General features: G+C 42.9%; 1 protein-coding gene and 1 long non-coding RNA gene across 4 annotated transcripts in view; one reads left to right on the top strand and one right to left on the bottom strand.

The window, feature by feature from the left end:
• The window catches only part of TEX2 (testis expressed 2), a 104316-nt gene that overhangs the window by 50128 nt on the left and 29520 nt on the right, over positions 1-24668 (top strand). For all 3 annotated transcript variants that reach the window (XM_026678749.2, XM_026678747.2, XM_087956112.1), the window contains exons 2-5: positions 2827-4436; positions 19415-19615; positions 20543-20882; positions 22569-22816. In XM_026678749.2, coding sequence (XP_026534534.2) covers positions 2853-4436; positions 19415-19615; positions 20543-20882; positions 22569-22816 — 2373 coding nt within the window. In that variant the 5' untranslated portion in view covers positions 2827-2852. The remainder of the gene's footprint in view (positions 1-2826; positions 4437-19414; positions 19616-20542; positions 20883-22568; positions 22817-24668) is intronic.
• Positions 1-24668, bottom strand: part of LOC148132232 (uncharacterized) — a 77686-nt gene that overhangs the window by 27183 nt on the left and 25835 nt on the right. The window lies entirely within an intron of this gene.

The following is a 24668-nucleotide window of genomic DNA, read 5'->3' on the forward strand; positions in this document are numbered from 1 at the left end:
ATAGCAAATATGTCTTCTAAACTTATGTATTCACTACTTCAGTATTTTGGTAATAGCATTCTGCTGAACACAAGGATAAAATTTCAGATCATTAGTGAAATTTTTAAAAAGACGGCATTTAAATGCTTGCGTATACCTTTTAATTTGTTTAATACTGATTAATCAATATTTTTCCATTTAATTAATTAGCAGATACTCTCCTCTATTTTATTACAACATGTATTAGTAATTAATGACTGAAAGAACCATGAAAATTACAATATTATACATTTCAAGGCCTAGTTTTGCTAGAGAAAATAGTTTAAAAAAAGTTTGAGACAAGACTGGGAAATGAAAAATTCTTGATGTTGATACACTAGGCTAGGGATTAAGGTTTGGAACTAAAATGGGAAAAGAATAAAACAAAGTGCATTATTCTTCACTGTTGCCTTTATTCTACAAACAATTCAAAAGGGATCCACAGCTGAAAACAATCACTGTACCAGTTCTATATCCATATGTAGCAAATATCCCTTATGCTGTACCCCCACCAAAAGTAGCAACATTGGAAGGGGGGATTTTAAAACTACAAAATTCCTGATTTGACTTGCCACACATATGCTTTAAAATGACAATAACCATTATAAAGAAAAGTAGCATTTGGGACCATTAAGTGGCACAGGATTTGGATTGTAGTCAATCCTGCTGGAGCTGAGCATGTGGTAGCCATTTTTTATTTTTCCATGAATTATCCTTACTGTTTCAGACATTTTGGGATGAGGAGAACACTTAAAATGAGATTTACATCTTCTGCTAAACTATAATTGTGTTTTAGGTCTCGTGTGATATTTGAGTCAAGGAGCTATGAATATATTGTGGTTTAAGATAATAAATCATATTTTTAATCTAACTTCTATTGTTTCCTGCACTTTTTCTTCTTTCTCTAATTTTTCTTTGTATGTTTCCCTATTTCCTTTACGTATCTAAAAATATTTAATTAATTTCAAAGAATAACCAATGTAAAGGTCTCCCTGATTTGTTCTCTTTTCTTTTAATGAGAAGAAGACAGTATTTGATGTTTATGTTCCAATCTTCATGGAGCTGCCTTTTGACACTGCCTGGCCCAAGTTGCAAAGGTGCAAAATTTGCTATGAAGTTTTCTGCTTGGACTGCAAACTGCACATTGTGTGGCTATTATTGTCCTGCTTTACTATGGAAATACTGCTTTGCCAGCAGCCTGTCTCCCTATGATGTTGTGACACTCTATGTGCAAGAGTGTAAGCTGTTCTTAGGTACATCCATGGAAAAATGATTGGACGACACATTGAAAATATTTATGTGCTAGGGTTGAGGGGATGGCACTGCAACATTTTTTCTCTCCAATAAATACTCCAGGGAAAAACATATAGGATCTTCTGCTTAAGTAGGACTGGAAAACTTCCAAGGTCCCTTCCAAGTCTGTTATTCTGTTATATAGCTACACTTGCGCTTCCAATTACTTGTGCTTTTGAAATGATATACAGCCGTGGTTCTCAACCTATAGTCCCTGGAGCCCGGGGGAGACGATGACAGGGGACACAATGTCATCACAGGGCGCCTGTGAAAGCTTGAAGAAATATTATGATTTAAATCTTGAATTTTGGTGATCCATGGCCATGGTCTGTGGCCACAAAAGATATTTAAAGGGAGGTCCGTGGTGAAGAAAAGGTTGAGAACCACTGATGCAGTGAGATAATTCATAAGCATGATCAGTTGTATTTTCAGTACATTCTGATTGAAAGCAGTGGAATTTTTTTTTCCTGTTGCTTCTCATCTGGAACGTAAATAAAAGGACAAGGCTGCTGTTTGCTGATGGCTAAGCCAGAGGTATATTGACATCTGTATGTGCAATCAAAAGCAGCTGGTCCGAATGAGGTCTCATTTAAAATGAAATCAATATGTTTATATAAGTAGTTGGAACACTGTGTTTCTTAGTAAAATGTGCTAGTCCTTGTGTTACGACCAGATTTGAGCCCAAAATTTCTGTTGCTAAGTAAAATGATTGCTGAGTGAGTTTTTCTCCCCTTTACAACCTTTCTTGCTAGTTATTAAATGAATCATTGCAGCTGTTAAGTTAATAACATAGTTGTTAAGTGAATCTGTCTTTCTCATTGACTTTGCTTGTCAGAAGGTTGCAAAAGGTGATCATATGTCCCCAGGACACTGCAGCTGTCATAAATATGGTGGAGTTGGGGGAGAGAAAGAAAGACGTTTGCTGCTTTCCTTGCGTGCAGCCAAAAGCAGAAGAAGAAAGAAGTGGAAAGAAGCAGCCCGGTAGCCAGGCAGGGCGAGTGGGGCAAGTTCCCCCACTTTGCCGTTTCCAAGCTCCCCTCACTACCTCATGTTGTTCGCAATGCAAGCGACGCAAACCTTGTGTTCCCATGGGCCATGTGGGTGCCACAAGCCTTGTGTTCCCGTGCAGCCTGGAATAATTGCTTTGGGGGGTGCTTTGGGGTGACATTTCTCTGAGGACCACTATAATTTTCTCACGGACCAGTGGTCCCTGGCAACTGGCATGTATTTATGACAGTTGCAGTATTTTGGGATCATATGATCTCCTTTTGCAACTTCCTGATAAGCAAAGTCAACAGAGAGGCCCGATTCATTTAACAACTTAACTGCAGTGATTCACTTATCAATTGTGGCAAGAAAGGCCATAAAATAGGGCAAAATTCACTTAGCAACTGTCTTAGCAGTAGAAATTTTGGGCTCAATTGTGGTTGTAAGTCGAGGACTATCTGTACAAGTATTATCTTGTGCAACATTAAAAAGTTTCTGTCTAATTTATGTTTGGCTTCCTCTTCATAGACCCCGGTGTACCTCTGGGACCTGCAATGACAAGTCTGAATATTAGCCATGCAGAGAAAACCAGTGAAATGTCCTCAAAGCAGCCAGCGCCAAAAGTGCAGGTTCAGCGATCCATTTCCCGAGAAACCATCACCATTCATTTCTCGGCATTTGGGAAGGAGGAGGAAGAGGAGGAGGAAGAAGAAAAGTGTATGGAGAGTCCTCCTGAGACACCCGATGACCAAAGCATTGTCACTGCACTTGAAGCTAAGGAAGACCTATGCTTTGATCATGGTGAGCAGAATTCTTTTGTTCCCACTACCTCGCTTTTTGTGGCTGCATCTCCCACGGTTCTGCCAACTGTAAAACCCTTGGAGTCCCAAGGGTTTAGTGTGGTGCCATTGGCTGCATCACCCTCCTCAGATTTGGGCCAAGCCCCTAGCCCACTTGGTGTGGCATTGCCTTCAGAACTGAGAACCAGCCTTTCATCTTCTCCTTTGTGCTCCCCGTCCAAGTCACATGTCTTGTCTAGCACGCCAACCACTGTGACTAGCTCAAAGCCTTTCATGAGCTTAGTCAAATCCCTTTCCACAGACATTGAACCAAAAGAGCCATCTCTACCCACGAGACATAGACAGTTAATGAAAACTCTGGTGAAGTCTCTGTCCACGGACACTTCTAAGCAGGAGCCTGAAACGGTGTCGTTCAAACTACCCGACTCCAAATTGAACTTGCACCTCTTCAAACAGTTCACCCAGCCTCAAAGCACAGGTAGCGATTCCAAAACGGCTCCCTCATCTCCTTTGACGTCTCCAGACACTCGCTCCTTTTTTAAAGTACCTGAAATGGAAGCCAAAATTGAGAACACAAAGAGGCGGTTTTCAGAAGTGATTTATGAGCCTTTTCAGCTCTTCAGCAAAATAATGAGTGATGAGAGTAGCAGCCACAGGCCCAAAGCTTTATCTTCAAGTGCTTCAGAACTGTCCAATCTCTCCAGCTTGAATGGCCATTTGGAAAGCAATAATAACTATAGTATAAAGGAAGAAGAATGTGATTCGGAAGGAGACTTCTATGGAAGTAATTCCAGTGTAAATAAGAGTACCAAAACCCAAACCACTGAAGGACACGCAAAAGAAATTGAACCTAGAGGCTCCCCGTTCTTAAGCACAAAGGATTCTAGTTCTAAGACTTCTCTGGTACTTGAACGCTGTTGTCTTTCCGCCCTGGCAAGCAAGGAAGATGAAGAGTTCTGTGAGTTGTATTCTGAGGACTTCTATTTAATAGATGATGACAGAGAAGACCAACAATTGGAGAGTTTGCAGAAGATAGAGAAGAAAGAAGAAATTTCTACACTAATTAGAAATGAAGGTGGATTTGAACTACCAGCACCACAAGCTAGGCTGCCGATGAAGACGCTGTACTTTCTCACCATGTTGATCTATGCTTACCTTATACTTCCTCTCCCTAGTTACTTCAGTGGACTTTTCTTGGGAATTGCTATTGGATTTATTATTGCTACCTGCGTAATTTGGCTTTTTACACCAAGTGCTACAAATAACAGGCGATATGCCAATTGGAACAGCCAGCTTAATGAAGAAGTTCTGGATATTGAGGAGCCTGAGATATTTAAGGTGAGTCACAGCTTTGCATTGAAACTTCTGTAGTTGCGTATGTTGTTCAGACATGAACATATTAACAAACAGTATTGGGATTCATTTAACTCTGTGTTGGATTAAGACATAGATGGGATGCCAATTTCTTGCTTGAGCTGCTAGACTGTGATGAATTTAATTAATAGGTTTTTTTTCCCCTCAGAGTAATTTGTACATTTATCAGGCTATGGTTTGTTAGCTGGAAGATTAATGAGGTCAAATGATGGCTTTACTGTGATGACAGATTTCAATGTGTTAATCAAACCTCAACTTTATTATTTATTTATTTGACTCAATTTGTACTCCATCCAACTCTCAACAACTCTAGGCAGCCCAGAAAATACGAAAACCATTAAACCATAACAACAAGGCCACAGATTAAAGAGGAAGCAAAAATGACAAAAATCTAAGCAAAGAGTCAGGTCTTCGAGGCCACTCAAAATGCCCATCTAGATGTTGGGAGAACCTAATTCCAAAGGGCAGGCACTATGAAAGAACAGGCCCTCTTCCAGACTCCTGATAGATGACATGGTTTAATTGAGGGAAATGAAGTTTGCCAATCTTGCTGGATCAAAGCACTTTGTAGGACAGGGGTGTCAAACTGGCAGCCCATGGGTTAGAGGCATCATGCACAAGGCCACACCCACCCCGGCTCCACAAAGGCAAAAACCATTGCAATACATCACCTGTCATCATGTGATGTGATCGAGTTTGACACCTGTGTTGTAAGGGATAAGCAGTGCCTCAGATAACCAGGCTCTCTGTCACGTAGGCTTTATACATAACAACCTGGAAAGCAAACAGGCAATTAGTGCAGCTTGTGGAACGGAAGTGTTCGATGGGCAAACTAGAGTGTAATAGTCAAGCAGGGAGGTGACCAGGTGACTAAGTGATTGAAGAGCCACCTGATCCAGGAAAGGGGTGTAACTCGCACACCGGATAACTTTGAGCAAAGGTTTTCCTACCTGCAGTTGCACTCTGCTCATGAAGCAGGAGCTGGGAGTCCAGGAAGACTCCCAGATTGTGTATCACTCTTGAATGTGGAAGTGCTACTCCATGCAAGCTTAAAGATGGTACATTCTCAGACCTTGGTGGTCCAAACCATCCACAAGCGGAAGGTAGTCCTTGAGGTACTGTATATACTCGAGTATAAGCCTAGTTTTTCAGCCCATTTTTTGTGCTGAAAAAATCCCCCTCGGCTTATACTCGAGTCAGATTCCCTCTGAAAAAAATGGTGTGGAGTCGCGCCTCCAGCGGCAGCGACTCCCAACAGCCCAAGCCGGGAAGGGAAAGGCAAAAGCGTTTTGCCTTTCCCTTCCCGAGGCGGCGGGACTGAGCCGCGCCGGCAGCAGCGACTCCCAACAGCCCCAGCCGGGAAGGGAAAGGCAAAAAGCGCTTGCCTTTCCTTCCCGAGGCGGGGACTGGGGCGCGCCGGCGGTAGTGACTCCTGACTCAGGGGGCCTCCGAGGGAGGGGAAGAGAGTGACTCCTGCCTCCCGCTGTCATCATCATCTTCTTCTTTTGGGTTAGTGAATCAATTAAACCTTTCATGATAGTGAGATCGTTTCCCAAATTAATTATTTTTATTTTTGAAATTTACCAGTAGCTGCTGCATTTCCCACCTCGGCTTATACTCGAGTCAATAAGTTTTCCCAGTTTTTGTGTAAAATTAGGTGCCTCGGCTTATATTCGGGTCGACTTATACTCGAGTATATACGGTATGTTCCTAATGGAGCCATTAGGGTTGTAAAACTGTCATAAAATGAATAAGACTCATTGTTACATCCATGCTCGTTAAGCAAATCCATTAGGTGAATGAAGACCAGGCTTGCTGATTCTTTCAGTTCTTTAAATGACCTCTGTGGTCATTAAATGAACCAAGAGGGTAGAGATTTTTCATGGCTCCCTGTGTGGAGCCTCTGAGGGGAACCACTGTTGCCTGCCCATCAGCTGTTCTGGCAAGGCAAAGCGATCTTCTGCTTCCAAATTGCAGTGCCTCTACGCAGATGCCTGGACTTAAATTGGGGTGGAGGGTGAATTTGCAAGACTCCCCAGCGTGGAGCCTCTGGAGGGAACCACTGCCACCCACCCCATCAGCTGTTCTACAAGCAATCTATAGTAATACACACTAATTCTCAGAACAAACACAGTAAAGCAGAATGCAAACGAACATTCTTGGAGTGAGAAGTTCCCCGAGGATGGGCTCCAGCACAAGTCTGAAAGCTCAAACGACTAAACCTCTGATCCCAGTGATTGACACAGATTGGATCCTGCAAAGGAACTTTCTGCAAGCAATCTCAAAGCACATGTAAACACAATGCATTAGAATGCAAAGGAACTTTACAGTTATTGAATCTGCTTTCTGCAGACACTGGCTAGTATTTCTGCAAGCAATTCCAAAGCAAGCACAAACAAATACAGTAATAAAAAAAACCTCTTCGGCTTTGTAAACTACTTACGAATAAGCATAGTAGTTTGTAAAATACTTACAAACAAGCTCAGTACTATAATGTAAAAAAAAATTTAAACCACTTACAAAGGCAATTACAGTCCTCCAGTCCTCAAGGCAATAGCAACGAAAGAAGCAACAAGAGCTGCCACAAGAGATTCACTCCTCTGGTTCTCCACGGGGCAGCAATGAGGAGAAAAATAAAAGCATGGCAGCTACAAAGTCCCTGATGGGTAAAAAAAAATGCACACCACCACATGGACCTCGGAAATCACCTGTCGTAACCACAGGTGACTTCTGGGTCCCAAAAAGAGGTCACAGGACTAAATATGGCTGCCACTTCAGAAGTGACTGAATCGAGGTCACATGATTGCAGAGGCCTCTTGTTGGTTGCAATTTTGAACCCCTGTTGTAAATACATTTTTCGGGCTCATTCATAACTTCAAATAGCCATAAAAGGGCTGTCATACCTCAAGGACTACCTGTACTGATGAGACCGAATCCCAAAGCAGTAGATGATCTTACCCAAAAGTTCCATATACTGTAGATATTGAAGAAGAAGGAAGAGCGAGTAAAATCCCCAAGCGCTCTAATATCTACATGGTCACAGACCAGTCACTTTCCATGCATAACCTTTGCTTTCCAACAATTTTCTTAGTATTCATATACTTTTTAAAAATGAATGCTTATGAAGACTTATATCTTTATGCAAAACATTTTTATATAAATTGTTAAGTATAGATTTATCCCATCCTGTTTTGGGACTTCACACTCACTATGTTTTTTTTCAATCTCACAAAAAATAGTACGGCTTTTTATTAGCTTGTCCTTCCCCCTGTTCATTCCAAAACCTCAGATGAAATAGAATTGCATATCAATACTTTTCACATTCAAATTTGACTCTTTTGATTAAATATTTGGATGTCCCAAGTTGCAGCCAAATGGAATATCAGCAGTCTTTAGAGATTATTTTGGGAACAATACTGCTTTTCATAGCATTTAAGCTTGATCCCTTTATTCATATTAGATTTTTTTTTTCAAAAAAAGATTTATATTCCTAACTTGTGACTACAACATGGTAACAACCTGGCAACATTTCTGTATTTTGGCAACACACGAGCTGTCGTATTTATGTTGCGAGATTCTATTGGATGCTAAATTGAAGTAGACTAGGTCTAGAAGAGATGGTGACTACTGATTAAAAGGAAGGGATTTACAAATAATTTATGTAAAGAATGGGCAAATTAAAGCCCTCCAGATGTTGCTGAGTTCCCAGCAGTTGCAGCCAACATGGCCAATAGTTAGAAGTTCCTGGAAAATCTAATACAAGAAACATCTGGAAAGCCACACATTACTCACTCTTCATTTACTATAATTATAACTCACACAGTATATTTGTAATATTTGAAAAATGTTTTAATTAACTACAGTTCATACACTTCTTAAATACTGAAGGTTTGTGCAAGCAAAGGCATTAATTTAATTTGTGTACTGAAAGTTAATTCTAGTATATTCCTTATAAAAAGGCTTAGAATCTTTTCTCCCCCTCAAAAGACTGTTCCAGTGGTGCCCATGATTTGATTTTTAAGAGGTTGATGCAATTTGTATAAATGCACTTTTCAGTTTTCCATGTTTCTGTGCTAAGCCTGATTTGCAGATTTTCTGGGGCAAAAATAGAAAGTTCTGCCTACAAGAGTGTTCTCCTTAAACAGTATCCCAGGATACTATTTTAATGTCGAAAATGATGGCGTTTCTTTTTGATAGATGTGAATTGCTATTACATTTTATGAAAGAAAATGTAAAATCATGTTTTGACTTTGTGTTTCTTTTCTCTGTATGTATCTTAACCACTTGTTATTTTACGTGCTCTATCATTAACAACAAGTTATTCCTCTCAGGTTCTGTATCTGCTATGTATCATATTCTGTTGCTCTCTCAGCTTTGCTGTTGTCCTTTGTGGCTGAAAAGCATTGTTCTTTCATCACTGTGGAAGTACCATGGAGCTATTAATCTGGTCAGCTTCTGTATATAGAAGTACTGCTGGTATTCCCATGTTGATGTGATTTCATATACGCGCAAGCCAAGGGCTGATACAAAGGAGCATTTATTTATTTAATTTGACAGGCATTGCCTCACTCCAGTCAACTCAGGTCAGCTCATAACATAAAAACAAGAAGAGCAACATACAATTAAAACTATAATACAACAGTAACAAGATGGCAAATAGCACAAACTTGTCAAACACCCACAAGGAGTTCCAACCACCAAATGCGTGGGAGAAAAGCCCAGTCTTTAAAACCATTTGGGACACTATGAAGGATCTCAATACCTCATTCTGGAAGACAGGCACCATGACTTACGTGAAGTGTTATGGGCGCACAGCTGATTAATGTACAATTGGCCTATTAGTTAGGGAATTGATATTTCTGGCTCTTTTTGTGGAATAATTCAAAATGCACTCAAGATTTTCTATCCCATACAAAAGTAGTAGATATGCAAATACCCTACAAACATAGGAGAAGAATTAGGTGAAAATTAGAAGTTCTATAAGTTAATAAGTTAATTTGATATACATAAGTTGATATACATAATAAGTTAATATGATATACATAAGAGCTGTAGTAGTGCAGTGGTTAGAGTGCAGTACGGCAGGTTACTTCTGCTGACTACCGGTTGCCAGCAGTTTGGCAATTTGAGTCTAACCTGCACAAGGTTGACTCAGCCTTCCATCCTTCTAAGGTTGGTAAATGAGGACCCAGATGGTTGGGGGCAATATGCTGACTTTGTAAACTGCTTAGAGAGGACTGAAAAGCACTATGAAATGGTATATAAGTCTAAATGCTATTGGTATTGTTATAGGCAAAGAAATAGGGTGAAGCTACAATAATTAACCCTCCAGCACCCACTTTGAGGTTATTCTATGGATTCTCCTCCATGCTACATCGAGAGCCCAGGATGGGTTGACTCCTTCCTATGATGTCATTTAGCTGAGTCTGTACTAAGATATAAAAGCCAGCCCCCGGAAGAGACCCCAGCTTTTGACTCAGCTCCTTTCAGTCAGTAGCTGTGTCTCTGAAAGCGTTCTGTTAGATAGCAATCACCAGCGATCTTCAGGACTTTTTTCCTCTCTTCAAGCAGCTCCCAGGGATCTGGGCAGCTGCTCTTCCAGGAGAGCCCTCTCTCCTCTCTCCTGCAAGTTGGGAGCAGCTTTACAGAGCTCTGTGCAGGCAAGCTGCACAGCGTCTGCAGACATCCCCCACGCCTGCAGTTTGGAGGGATCGTAAACACGATCAGCAAACTGATAAGAGCTCCAGCCAGCTGATCGTGTAGCTGGTTGCTGTGTTTTTCCCTTGCTGACTTCGCTCGGGGCTCTGTATAACCTAAGGAGCAATTCTTCAATCTTGGAGCCTGTTTTCCTGTAGTCAGCGGCCATCTTGGATTCAAGCCTTCCACCACGAGGTGAGCGGCCATTTTGTAAGCCCAGTGGCCATTTATACCCTAAGGGGCTTAATAGGAAAATTTCTAAACAGCTTCTTTCCAACGCAAGAGCCTTTATTTTACAAATGGAGCAAGATAAGGCTCTGGCAGAGCTTTCCCCCCTAGTGGAACAGTCTCTTAAGCCCACTAGGAGAAAAAGACGTAGGCAACGCACCCAATCAGTCCAGAGGGAGGTGGCTGCTAATATCAAAGCTAAGGCTCTAGCCCCTAAGAAGGCAACTCAGGCTGAATTGAAGGCAGAGAAGCACAGACATGTAGCTCTAGAGAGGCAGTTCAACAGAACTATTCAACAGAAGGGAGTGCAACTACAGCATGTTTCAGGTGATACTCGTGGGCCCCAACCAAGCCCTCCCAGGGGGAGGAGAAGTTATCTGTGAGCCTTTCCATCCTCCATCCTGGTCTCCTGAGGCTCTTGCTGTACAGTCAGATCCTCAGGATTTAAGCAGACCTGGGCCTTATTTCCAACAGGTTTCTGTGCCCTATGCTCCTCCCCTCCCTCCAGGCCTCGAACCTCTCCTCAATCTAGGCCTGAAGCCACCTTCACTCCCACAGCAGTGGGCCTTCTGCCTCTACCTTTGAGCATAGACCAAGGGATATCCAAGATGTAGTCTCATCAGCCATTAGGCAGGGATTGGCTGAAGGCTTCAAGCAAATTCTTCAACCTGTGGAAAGGGTTCAGGCCCTTCTCCCTTCTCAATCTATAAGTTCCTTGCCTCACCATCCTGATTTACACAGGCCTCAGTACCTCAGGGTCCATTCTTCTCTACCAGAATGGGAGGAGGTTGATGAGGAGGAAAGGGCTTCACCATCTGAACACAGTTACTCCTCTTATTCAGAGTGTGAAGAGGGTGAGATTTTTGACCAAAATCTTTCAGAGGAAGAGGATTCTCACCCAGAGCAGACATCCTCTGCATTGGTCTACAAACCTACTCTCTTCAGACCATTACTCAGCAAGGCCTTGGTCACTGCCAAGCTGTCGCCAGAGGAAGTGGCTCCCGAGCCACAAGGAAATCCCTCTAGCCAAGGGGATTCGCTCTTCTCCAAGCCTGTAGTGCATGCAGAGGTTTTGCCTTCTCCCATTTTGTTCCTGGACATGGTCAAGGAACAGTGCACTTCTCCTTCGGCAGGTCCTTGCCCATCTTCTCTAGATAAGCGTTTCTACAATGTCAGCACAGCTCTGGACAATGCCCTGGCAGTGCCTTCTGTTGACATTCCAGTTCTGGCCTCGTTCTCATCTTCTGGCACTCCCATGGAGCCAGAAGATATCCTGAAACCGGATGATAAACGTTCCGAACAGACCCTCAAGCGCAATCATCAGGCTGCTGCTTGGGCTGTTCGGGCTTCAACAGCAGCATCCTTCTTCACCAGGGCATCCATACGGTGGCTGCGCCAACTCCAGAATAGATTGCCTGCTTCTGACCTTCGGTCTCACCAAGACCTTAAAAAGATCATTGCAGCGGCGGAATTCACTGTGGATGCCACTCTCAATTCGGCCAAATTTGCATCCAAGGCCATAGCATCTTCTGTAGCAGCAAGAAGACTTTTATGGCTTTCACGCCGAAAATGGAAGCTGGCTTCAGTTCCTTTCGCAGGCGATAAGCTTTTTGGCAATGCTCTGGAACCTTATCTCATCGAAACCAGAGATAAACGTAAAATTCTCTCTTCCTCTGGGAAGAAAGCCGACTATCGCCCTGCTCCTTATCGCCCTCCTGCCTTCCGAGCAGAGACCTCATCTCGCTTCCCCCGCTCTCAGAGGCCATACTCCCAATGCCAAGACCAACTTGATAGGACCCGATGGTAAAGACTGCAGCGACGACACCATTAAAGCCAACATCTTTAACACATTCTTCGGCTCAGTGTTTGTAAACAGTAATGGATCATGCCCAATGTTTCCTAGCCGTACCACAGACAACAACAATGATCTAATACATATCGATTTTACAGTAGACAACGTTGAAAAAGCACTACGCAACCTAAAACCATCTCTATCTATTGGACCGGATGGAATATGTGCCTACTTCTTAAGAAAGCTATCCACTGCCATAGCCAAACCTCTAAGCATAATCTTTGAAAAATCTTTCAGGACCAGCTCCTTGCCCAACCTATGGTTACATGCCACAGTCATCCCTATCTTCAAAAAGGAGACCCAAGCCTAGTTGAAAATTACAGACCAATCTCCTTATGCTGCGTCACCTGTAAAGTCATGGAATCAATTATTAATCAATCCATCATCCTCCATTTAGAGACAAACAACCTACTCTCCAATAAACAATTTGGTTTCAGAAAAAAACTATCCTGTAATCTGCAACTCTTACACTGCAAAAACATATGGACTACACAACTCGACCAGGGCAAAGCAATAGAGCGCAATCTACATAGACTTCTGCAAAGCCTTTGATTCAGTGGTACGACAAACTACTCCTAAAAATAAAATCTTATGGTATCTCTGGACAACTGAATAACTGGATAGAAGCATTCCTGTCAAACAGACAACAAATGGTCAAAATTGGGAACGCCTATCAAATCCAGTACCTGTCAATAGTGGTGTTCCCCAAGGCAGTGTTCTAGGACCAACTCTCTTCATAATCTACATAAACGACCTTTGCGATCATATCAAGAGCAATTGCGTTCTCTTCGCTGATGATGTAAAGCTGTTCAATACCACAGACAATACTACTACCCTACAAAAGATCTAGACTATGTATCTGAATGGTCTAACATATGGCAACTTCAAATCTCAACAAATAAATGCTCTGTCTTACATATTGGTAAAAAAAATCAGAAAATAAAATACAAGCTGAATAGTCAAGATCTTGTTGATGACCCAAGCTCTGTAAAGGACCTGGGAATACTCACCTCTAATGATCTAAGTGCTAGAGCCCACTGCAACTACATAGCCAAAAAGGCATTAAGAGTTGTTAACCTAATCCCTACGTTGCTTTTTCTCTGGTAATGTCTCACTACTAACCAGAGCATACAAAACATTGCTAGACCAATACTCGAATACAGTTCATCAGTCTGGAATCCTTATCACGTATGTGATATTAACACAATTGAGAAAGTCCAGAAGTATTTCACAAGAAGAGTTCTCCACTCTTCTACCCGTTGTAGAATACCTTATGCCACCAGACTCGAAATTCTAAAACTAGAAAACCTCGAATTACGCCGTCTTCGATCCGACTTAAGCATGGTATATAAAATCATACATTGCAATGTCCTACCTGTCAATGAATACTTCAGCTTTAACCATAACAACACAAGAGCACACAACAGATACAAACTCAAAGTAAACCGCACCAAACTTGATTGCAGGAAATACGACTTCAGCAATAGAGTGGTCAATGTCTGGAATACTCTACCCGACTCTGTAGTCTCTTCCCCAAACCCCAAAAACTTTAACCTGAGACTGTCTACTATTGACCTCACCCCTTTCCTAAGAGGTCTGTAGGGGCGTGCATAAAGCGCACCAACGTGCCTACCGTCCCTGTCCTATTGTTTCTCTTATTCTTTTATTTTTCTTATATGTACCTATTTCATATATTCACAACCATGTATACACTTGTACTTATTATCTTGTAAACAATTGACAAATCAAATAAATAAATAAAATAAATAAATAAATAACGGGCGGAAACATCTGGCAGGCAACAACCTTCTACTGGTAAATGGCCCTTTCGGGGGGGAGGGGGTCATTCTTTCCGTCGTTCTAAGTAATCCCTCGTTCTCCCCACCCATCGGAGGTCGCCTAGCCTTCTTTGCCTCCAAATGGGAGGAGTCAATGACGGATGCCTGGGTGCTCAGCACTATTAGGTCAGGGTTACAATTGGACTTCCTAACCCCACCCCCCAAAATTTTTTTTGATCTGTCCTGTGTCTCGGGACATTTCCAGGCAAGCCCTCATGAATCAGGCCATTCAGCACCATCTTGAAATCAGGGCTATTCAACCAGTTCCCCCGTCTCAATGTGGACGTGGGCTTTACTCTCGCCTTTTCATCGTTCCCAAAGCCTCAGTGGGGGTGGCAAGCCATCCTTGATCTAAAATTTCTCAACCAATTTGTAAAATACAGGCGATTTAAAATGCAGACTCTGCATTCTATTTTAGAGAGCGTTCGGGAGGGCGACCTCCTCTCTTCCATTGATCTTACTGAGGCTTACCTCCACCTCCCAATTTGGCCTCATCATCACCAGTTTCTCTGTTTCTGTTATCAGAATACCCATTACCAGTATCGAGCACTTCCCTTCGGCCTCTCATCGGCTCCAAGGGTCTTCACAAAGGTTCTGGTAGCATTGGTGGTATCTCTGCGTTCTATTCCAGTGAGGATCCAATGCTACTTGGATGACATTTTGATTCTTTCCTCTTCCATCCTTGCGGCCCATTGGGATCTGCAAATTACCCTGTCATGTCTCCAGAGCTACGGATTTTCCATCAACACCAAAAAGAGCCAGCTCTCTCCTACAACCAAATTGCAACACTTGGGAGCAGTCATCGATATCATGTCGTGCCAGGTTTTCCTGTCCCCAGCTCGTGGAAAGAGCCTTGCAGAGATCATCACCCAGATCCAGCAACATCAAATTGTCCCCCTGTTGCTGCTGTCCAAACTTCTGGGGAAGATGGTTTCCTGTATTGGCATCGTCCCGTGGGCTTGGCTCCACTCCTTTCCCTTCCCGGCTGGGGCTGTTGGGAGTTGCTGCCGCTGGTGCGGCCCCAGTCCCGCGTCGCCTCGGGAAGGGAAAGGCAAAGCGCCTTTTGCCTTTCCCTTCCCGGCTGGGGCTGTTGGGAGTTGCTGCCGCCGGTGCGGCCCCAGTCCCGCGTCGCCTCGGGAAGGGAAAGACCACGGCTTGGAAGGCTGCCGCTGGAGCGAAGCTGCGCGCAGCCACTGTGCTAGCATTGGATCGGGCGCGCCGGACGGTTCCGACCGAGCCCCGAGCGTCGTCTTTGGCGCCCGCCCAGCGCCGCGGAGCTCCCTGTACCGGGAGAAGGGGAAGACCCCCCCCGGGGCAGGGCAGGGAGAGGAGCTTCTCCCGCCCGCCCCTCTTTCCGCCCCACCGGTGTCCCCGCAGGGCGACCCCCGCCCGCAGTTGCCGCCGCTTGAAAGAGACGGGCGGGGGTGGGTAGAAAGGCGCCGGGCGCCCTTGGAGGAGAAGGTCCCGCGTTCGCCTGTCTGCCCGCGGATGTCAGCGGAGCTTTGCCACTGCTTCGTCCGGGGTCTCTGGGCAAACACGTCCACCGAGCGGGGCTTGTCGCCTCCGGCACGCACGAGCGCTGCCCTCAGATTCCCTGTCCGGTTGCCCCCTTTTTGAGGGCGATGGCAGTAAACTGTTCCCGTAGCAGCGGCTGCTCTTTCCGGCTGGGCTGGTGAACGAGGCTTCGCAGGGCACCTTCGGCTCAGCAATTCTCTCCGCTGGAGCGGCTGGTCCCGGGAGGCCGGCCCCTCTGCCCGGAGGGGCTGGGGGAGGGGCTCCGGTCCGGCCTTCCGAGCCGTGAATTCGTCCCTCTCACTGATACGCCTGAGGCGCCCCTGGTTGCCTTGCCGGCTGGTTCCTCTGCCACAGAGCGAAAGACGCGCTTCCCTCAAGGAGAGCAGGGGATGCGGGTCCTGAGGCAGCCAAGTCCCCCCAAATGCTCGCAGTCCCACCTGCCAGCCGGACGGTCGCCGCGCTCCCCTCTGGACTCTGCCGGCACCTGTGCCCTCCAGAAGGCAGGAGGGTCACCCGGGTGGTTTGTTTTTAGCAAACCTGAGAGGAGCACCAGAGTGGGGAAAAGGGAACACGTGACTACGCAGGAGCTGTTCTGGGATTCTTTCCTGCTTCTTGTACAATCTCACGCCCCTCCCGAGAAGGGACACCCTGACCCCCATTTGGGACTTGCGCCTGACAGGGGCCTGATGGAGCCCAGAGCTTTGGAAGTCATTCATTCTTCCAGGCTGCACATGGACATGAAGAGCTTCCAGGCTCTTGAGAAGGGGGGAGAGAGGCCAGCCTGATGAGGTCTCTGCTCCATCTGACCCTGGAGTAGTGGGGTAGTTGTGATTGCAGGAAGCCAGGCAACAAATTACAACTCTGGCCTGGTGGGTTGATTCAGACCGCCCTGAAGGAGGACAGAATCCACGTGAAGTTGTGATAACATTCAGAGCCAAAAACAGCCCCCACCCCTCTTCGGAGAACCCAGTAGTCTCTTTCAAGTGGCGGCGACTGCGGGCGGGGTCATCCTGCGGGGACACCGGTGGGCGCGGAAAGAGGGGCGGGCGGGAGAAGCTCCTCTCCCTGCCCCGCCCGGGGGTCTTCCCCTTCTCCCGGTACAGGGAGCTCCGCGGCGCTGGGCGGGCGCCAAAGACGACGCTCGGGGCTCGGTCGGAACCGTCCGCGCGCCCGATCTGATGCTAGCACAGCGCTGCGCGCTCAGCGGCGGCCTTCCAAGCCGTGGCCTTTCCCTTCCCGAGCGATGCGGGACTGGGGCCGCACCGGCGCAGCAACTCACAGCCCCAGCCGGAAGGAAGCAAGCGTGGCCTTTCTCTTCCCTGAGGCGACGGGACTGGGTCCGCACCGGCGGCAGCAACTCCCAACAGCCCCAGGTGGGAAGGGAAAGGCAAAAAGCGCTTTGCCTTTCCCTTCCCGAGGCGACGCGGGACTGGGGCCGCACCGGCGGCAGCAACTCCCAACAGCCCCAGCCGGGAAGGGAAAGGCAAAAAGCGCTTTGCCTTTCCCTTCCCGAGGCGACGCGGGACTGGGGCCGCACCGGCGGCAGCAACTCCCAACAGCCCCAGGTGGGAAGGGAAAGGCAAAAGCGCTTTGCCTTTCCCTTCCCAGGCGACGCGGGACTGGGGCCGCACCGGCGGCAGCAACTCCCAACAGCCCCAGCCGGGAAGGGAAAGGCAAAAGCGCTTTGCCTTTCCCTTCCCGAGGCGCTGCACCGGCGGTAGCGACTCCTGACTCAGGGGCCTCCGAGGGAGGGGAAGAGAGTGACTCCTGCCTCCCGCTGTCGTCATCATCTTCTTCTTTTGGGTTAGTGAATCAATTAAACCTTTCATGATAGTGAGATCGTTTCCCAAATTAATTATTTTTATTTTTGAAATTTACCAGTAGCTGCTGCATTTCCCACCCTCGGCTTATACTCGAGTCAATAAGTTTTCCCAGTTTTTTTGTGTAAAATTAGGTGCCTCGGCTTATATTCGGGTCGACTTATACTCGAGTATATACGGTAAGTGATTTCTTTTAAAACATAGTAATTTCTACCACTCATCTTTGAAGAAAAGTTTGCCAAGAAATAAAGAAGCTAATAGGTGCGTCTAAGGGGGGAATGATGTAGGAAAAAAAGAGGTACAAATTATAAAAGTATAAAAGTTTGCTCAGCAAAAAAAAGTCAGCAATATGGGTTGCCTGTCTTTGCATAGCACCAGAAGCACAGGAAACAAGGCTGTCTTTACTTTGTTGAGTCAGATTGGTTTGTTTTTGCTCTTCAAATTTTATTTATTTTGGAGGTTTGTAATGGTATTCTATATAACTATAGGGATTCCTCAAATTTACAGACTGTACAGCACACTTTCCAAGGAACAGTCATTAAATGACTGGTCGTAAGTCAAGGATTACCTGTAAACAGTTATTTCTGAAAGTTCTTATTTTAAAATTAAATTAGAACGAATAATTATTTTAGAATCAGAATTGGGAAATATTTTGGCAACCTATAAAACTGGATAATACGCCATAGCAGCTTTTGGAAAATGGCCACCAAATTAGCATCAGATAAGCCCTTTCAAGAAGAGATTGGACTGCCATTTGTCAGAAATGATGTAGGGTCTCCCTCTTGGACTAGATGACCTACAAGGTCCCTTCCAACTCTGATTATCTGTATCTGTATCTATATCTGTATGTGCTGCCGGCAAATGAGTTCTCTTAATATAACAAGATGATACAGCTGTGTGAAAAAGTCCTGCACGCTTTACGATTTACAGTTTATGACATTTTTTGGATAGGGCATTTTATTATATTTTATGCTAACTGCTATGCAAATATTGTTGTATTTAAATAAATACTGGTAGTTTTTAAGTGAAAAGCATAAGCTTTTTGCAATTTGGTGCTGTTTGGATGGGGATTGTGAACTTTCTTCCATGCTTACAATGCATGCTTACAATGATTATGAAAACAGATTAACTGATGCATACCCAATGGCATACATGTTGCAATCACTAAGGCCGATGATAGTGTTTTGTTAACATTTTTATTGTTTGTGGCCCTGAAAAGGACCGTTTAGGTAACCAAACATGGTTACTAATATGAAATTGGCCAGCCCTTATTCCTTATCACCAGGCAGCATTTGGTATCATCTTAAAGTAAGAGTAGTTTGCTTTTCTAAGAACCCCACTCTTATTCTTGCTCTTAACTAGCATATTCCAAAGCCAAAGAGTTCAGCTGCAGCTCTTTGAATGGTATCATGGGATTAGTGGATGACCTCATGTACAGCAGTCATTCAGAAGATTAGGAGGTTGCATTGTAGCATCAGACTTATGTAGCACTGCTTATCTCTAACGTGAGCGAAAATGGATATATTAGAATTACATGTCAGAGGTGTTTGGGTAGCATGTTAAGGACAGGGATATGACGTACATATACAGGGGAGGTGAAAACAATATGAGTAAGAAATACAGTTCTTGAGAATTTGGAGTGCCAGGTATCCTTTGTACTTGAGGTATCTTCCTTCCCAGTACAGCTATTGAGAAGTGCATTCAATCTGCTGTGAAATACAGGTACCACCTACTCTTGTTGTGACACACGCATTATATGTGCAGTATATTTTTCCAAAGGTAAAATTCACTTCATTTTTGTTGGGAATTCATTTAGGTCAGCCTTCACTAATCAAATGTCCTCTAAATCTTTTACTATGTAGAAAATGTGAAAGTTACAATCTTAACTCAAACTCAACTCGACTGACTAAAATGATTCAAGATGTCAGCAATCAACCTCTTATTAATTTTGTCTTAAAATGGAAAATCTCTTTATTTCTTTAATTTCTGTAGGGCTGGATGAATGAAATCTACAGTTATGATCCAGAAACCTATCACGCTACGTTGACTCACTCTATTTTTGTGAGACTCGAAGGAAGCATCCTGAGACTTTCAAAACCTAATAAAAATATTTCCAGAAGAGCTCTTTACAATGAAACCAAGCCAGAAGTTACCTACATTAGCCAGAAAATTTATGATCTTACAGATAGTAAGGTGAGTTCAGAATTAATAATTTCTGTCTGGCAATGTTTGGACTTCTGTTCTACATTGTTTTCATTTGAATTATTGCAGTTCAGATAAAGCAGGCAGCTGCTAACTTATAAGATCTGTGATCCTTGGAGAAATCATTTGTCCTATAGCTAGGAATTCTCAGAATAATATCTTCTTGCTAACTGGTATCCCTGTCTCTTCACACTAAAGGGGAGGGGAAGGGAGGAATGGTGGATAGGAGGAAATCATCCTATTGAGCAACACTCATTAGACAAAAACCCTTTTGTCTAATTCCCAGAGTTACTGGTACTGTTTTTAATGCCAATGCCATGTCTTCTGATATTATCTAGGTTTGACAGGTTGTCATTTTACCATGCTAATCCCATCAAAGAATGAGTGAAGTTTCTACTAACATCTGAAATCCTCTGTGGCCCTGTCTGCAATGATCTTTAAATTGTTTGTATAACCAGAATAAAATGGTTTAAAATAAACATTGGATAGTTCAGTTGATTTGAAACATTGCATGCTTCATGACTGCTGATGAAATTTCAGGTAGCAATTATTTGGTGCATATGCGCACACATTCCCATAAACATGCTATGGCTGCTCTTCAGATCACCATAATCCTTAAGCCTTGTTTTCCAGATTTTTGCTGGAAAGGACGTATAGTGCTAATAGAGATCTGCCCCACACCAAGTGTTTCCAACTTGTCAAAGAAAAGACAAAAGAAGCCCAAATATTATTTGTTCCAGAATTACAGTTCCATCCTAATCCATATTTTATATTTTATCATTCCTGAATATTGGGCAGGCAGCTTTGCCAACGTTGTTTTGACTTGATTGTTTCTTTGATTATGGCAATGCATTAGTATTCTGTATTCTCTACTCTAATGAGATGAAATGTGAAATTCTCTCACAACTTGGTTTGCAGATTTATTTGGTCCCCAAAAGTTTGGCTCGAAAACGAGTCTGGAATAAAAAGTACCCAATCTGCATTGAGCTTGGGAGACAAGACAATTTCATGGCCAAAGTCCAGGCTGATAAAGAAATCTCAGAAGAAAAAATCTCTATAGAAAAAGAAAACCTAAGCAGTGAAGAAATTTGGAAGCCCTCTCAGGATGGAGCAAAGTCTGGTACCCAGAAGAACCAAGTGCTTTATTTATTTGCAAGAACAGGTCGAGAGAAAGAGGAATGGTTTAGGAGATTCCTTGCCGCCCACAAATTAAAATCTGAAGAAAAAAAGCCTATTTTCATTTGGGGAAACAAGCCAGGTAGGTACCTGTTTGCTTATTCTATTGAGACTTTGTGTAATAAGGTCAAAATATCAGCTTATTAAGGATTAATTGAGATTAATCTGGAGCCCTGGTAGCACAGTGGTTAAGAATCAGGATTGCTGGCTAACTCTGTCCACAGTCTGGAGTTCGATCCTGAGGGGGCTCAAGGTTGACTCATCTTTCTGAGGTCAGTAAAATGAGGGCCCATATTTTTGGGGCAATATGCTGACATTTGTAAACTATTCAGAGAGTACTATAAAGAGCTATAGGGTGCTATACAAGTCTTAAGTGTTATTGCTATTGTATGATTAAGAAAAAACTCTGTTATTCAGTGAGTTCATCAAGAAATGCTAACCACAATTTAACTTCTTCTAAAGGCATTAAATTTTAACAAAACTACATTCTAATGTCCTGCCTCATATAAGTGGTTGATTTAAGTAAACATGGAATTAATCTGTCTTTGATCTTTTTTCTTGCAGAACAATAATTTAAAATGATATTAGACTCCAATATATTTCTAGAAATAATACACATACATTTTAGTCTTCCTGCCAAAGTTCTCAAGTCTTTAAGTGTGTGTGTGTGTGTGTGTGTGTGTGTGAGAGAGAGAGAGAGAGAGAGAGAGAATGAGAATGAGAATGAGAATAATTACAGAGGATGTTTAGGGTAGTCATATCTCAGTTTTTATTCTTTTTAAAACAACTGAAATGTATGTCATTAAACACAATGCAGATTGTTCAAACACAATTTACACAGTATTTGTTTTTATTCCAAATCAACCTTCAAGTTATCTGTATGCAAAATATTTGCACTGTTTATATATAAACGCTTGGCCAAGCTTATGGCAAGCTTCTGAAAAGCTGAAGTGTATTGAGAAATGTTTCCTCTTAATCCATTTTATGAAAAACCTTTCACAGAGGTGGGAATGATAATTGAAAGTGATTCCATCTACTCAGTCTTGTTAAACATTTAAATTGAGGCTAGTGGGTGTGAGTATGTTTGTGTTTTTATTTGCTGACATTCATGATTCTTTGATTTTTAGCTTTGCTTACATTCAGGTTCTTTTCTAATCTAGAATTGTTCAGTATATCAGATTTAGTGCAGAATTTTACATCCTCGGCTGCCATCTTTCCTCTAAAATTCTCTGTTATATTTATTATGATTTATTTTCAGACAGTTTCTTGTAAACATTGCCAAAACCTGTTTTAAATTAAGGATTGTTGTCTTTATATATATATATGATACTGAAAAAGATGTGTGACCAGATAGTTTATTTACCATTTGCCATAGAATGGCAGAGGGCAGGGGAGTACCTGTGGTTTTCCAGATGTTATTAAACTACAGTACAATACCCAGCATACTTCACTATTGTCCATGTTGGCTGTGGTTTTGGGAATTCAACAACTGAAGGCTACAAAGTGATATTTCCTGTGGTTTACATTAAAGTCAAAACCATCATACAGTATAATCTTGAATAGATTGGTATGGAATAGTAATGTGTCTACTTCCATAATGAATAGATTAAATCGTGTATGTTTACTGCCTTGTCATATTGACAACCTTGTAATTTGCTTGAGTATTGGCATCATAAACTTCTGTTTTTCATTCTGTTTCATTCTTATGTTCCATAGCTGATTATGTATTGATGCTTTACCCTTTGTTTTTCCTTCTTATTGTATTCAGGCTCCTTGCCAGGACACAGTCGATCCAATAGCCAGCCTGGGATTCTTACACACAGCCGCAGCAGCAGTAAAGGAAGTGTAGAAGAAGTCCTTCCTCAACCAAAGCTGAAGGACCCGGGTCCCAACATTAGACAGAAAATACTTTTAGACTATAATGTCTACATGGCAAGGTGCATTCCACCGGAACATCCAAGCCCTATGGTTAGTCCTGTTCACAGTGCTGACAGCAGCCCCACAGCTGTGAAAAAGGTGAAGTATATTCTTTATATATTCTTGATGATTTACCTTGTAGTGTCTGCCAAGCTCAAGTGGAACAGGGGTTGTTTTTTGTTCCCAAAGAAGTGTGGAGCTAATAGCGTTTCTATGGTATGCTCACTTTCTCCACATTCAACATTATTTTGATGCAGCTTAAAAGATCTCTGCAACAGTAGATATTTCGTTTAGTTCTTACACTTCTAGGACTACCCATCAATAAAACTACTTTGATGTTAGAGAGCAAAATTTAAAATATTGCACAAACTGTTCTTTTTAATAGAAACAGAATAATAACAATTGGGACTTAAGTTATTATAAAAAGATGTGTACTCAAGTATTTATTTAAAACACAAGTTATTTTTAGGCTGATTAACAGAAATATGTTCTAAATTCACAGGAAGAAATCATTTCAGTTTTTTTGCCACGGTACTTAAGTATTATGTCCAGTTTCTGGGCCCCACATTTTAAAAACGATTAGAAAAACTGAAACAGATTCAGAGCAGAACAGTGAAAATCACAATCTATATTCCTAGAAATCACAATTTCTAGGGATTTAGAAATTACGAAGAAAGCTTCTAAGACCTAGCCTTGAGAAAGCAGATGGGTTTGGAAAAGGGGAAATATGATTACAATTTTCAAATAGCTGAAAGATGTCGCTCAAAAGATTTGTGTAATGGTTTGTGCCAGTTTGTGTAACGTTTAAAAAGCTGGATTAGTATGTGGGAGTCTGGGAGTTCTAGCACTCACTTAGGCATGAAAACCAGCTGGGTGACTTTGGGCCAGTTACACACACTCAGCATAACGCAACTCAGTAGATAGTTGTTGTGAGGCTAATAGGAGGAAGCATTACATACACTGTCTTAAGTTGTACAAAATAAAGGTCTGGTATAATCAGATCAGTACATGATAATAAAGACCTGTTCTTTCTCATTCCAGAGTGTAGGAGGTGGCATAATGGATTTCAATTACAGGAAGGCAGCTATTATATTGGGAAGTCTTGTTCTGTCAATAAGAGCAGCTTGACAGTGTAACTAATTACCCAGAAAAACTGCAGTTCCCTTTTGCTGAATATGCTCAAGCAGAGGGTAGAATAATCTTTTGTGGAAATGTTTACTTTTAAATTCCTGCAGGTATTAGATTTACCCCATCCAAACTTAATTTTATGAAGATCACTCTTTGCACACCCCATACAGTCTCTTCTGTTTTTCTTGGGACTGTCTTGAATACTGTATATGAAATGTGACTTATTTACAATCCTTTTCTCTTCTTGTTTGTGCATAATGTCCCCTATTGGCACTTGTATATTTCCCACACTGAGTAAGATAAGCTCTTGAGCAGTGAGGCAGAGGGTACACCAGCTCAATCTCAATCCTGTCTCATTTTCCCAGCAAAATGGAAATGCAGACCAGGATACCTGAGCAGATGAATAACTTCATTAGAGATTAAAAAACACCCTTTTCCCCTACCTGGAAGCTCCAGTTGATACACAAACTTAAAAACCAGGGTGTGCATAAAAGATTAATGCAAGTCCCTCTATCAACCAGTTAAATAAGCAAAATTGATATATTTCTTGGAAGACATTGTGGGTGCAAACACTTTTCTGTTAACTAATCTGGTACTTATTAACAGCATGTTAGCCATGTTATCAAGGTTGGCAGAGAGACTGGTGTCAAGGCAGCACATAGATATTATCTTGCCTTCCTACTAACATTCAACTACCCTTTCCTTTATTGTTATAGCAGTCCCTAAGGTATCTTAGGGATGTTTTGCCTACATTGTGAATTGATAGTCACCTTTTCTAGGTCTGAAACACAAGCTGACTTATTCAGGCTGCTGTGCATAATCC

This window comes from Notechis scutatus, chromosome 2, assembly GCF_049901735.1.
Source record: "Notechis scutatus isolate UNSWTSFEM ecotype Mainland chromosome 2, rNotScu1.2, whole genome shotgun sequence".
Classification (NCBI taxonomy): Eukaryota; Metazoa; Chordata; class Lepidosauria; order Squamata; family Elapidae; genus Notechis; species Notechis scutatus.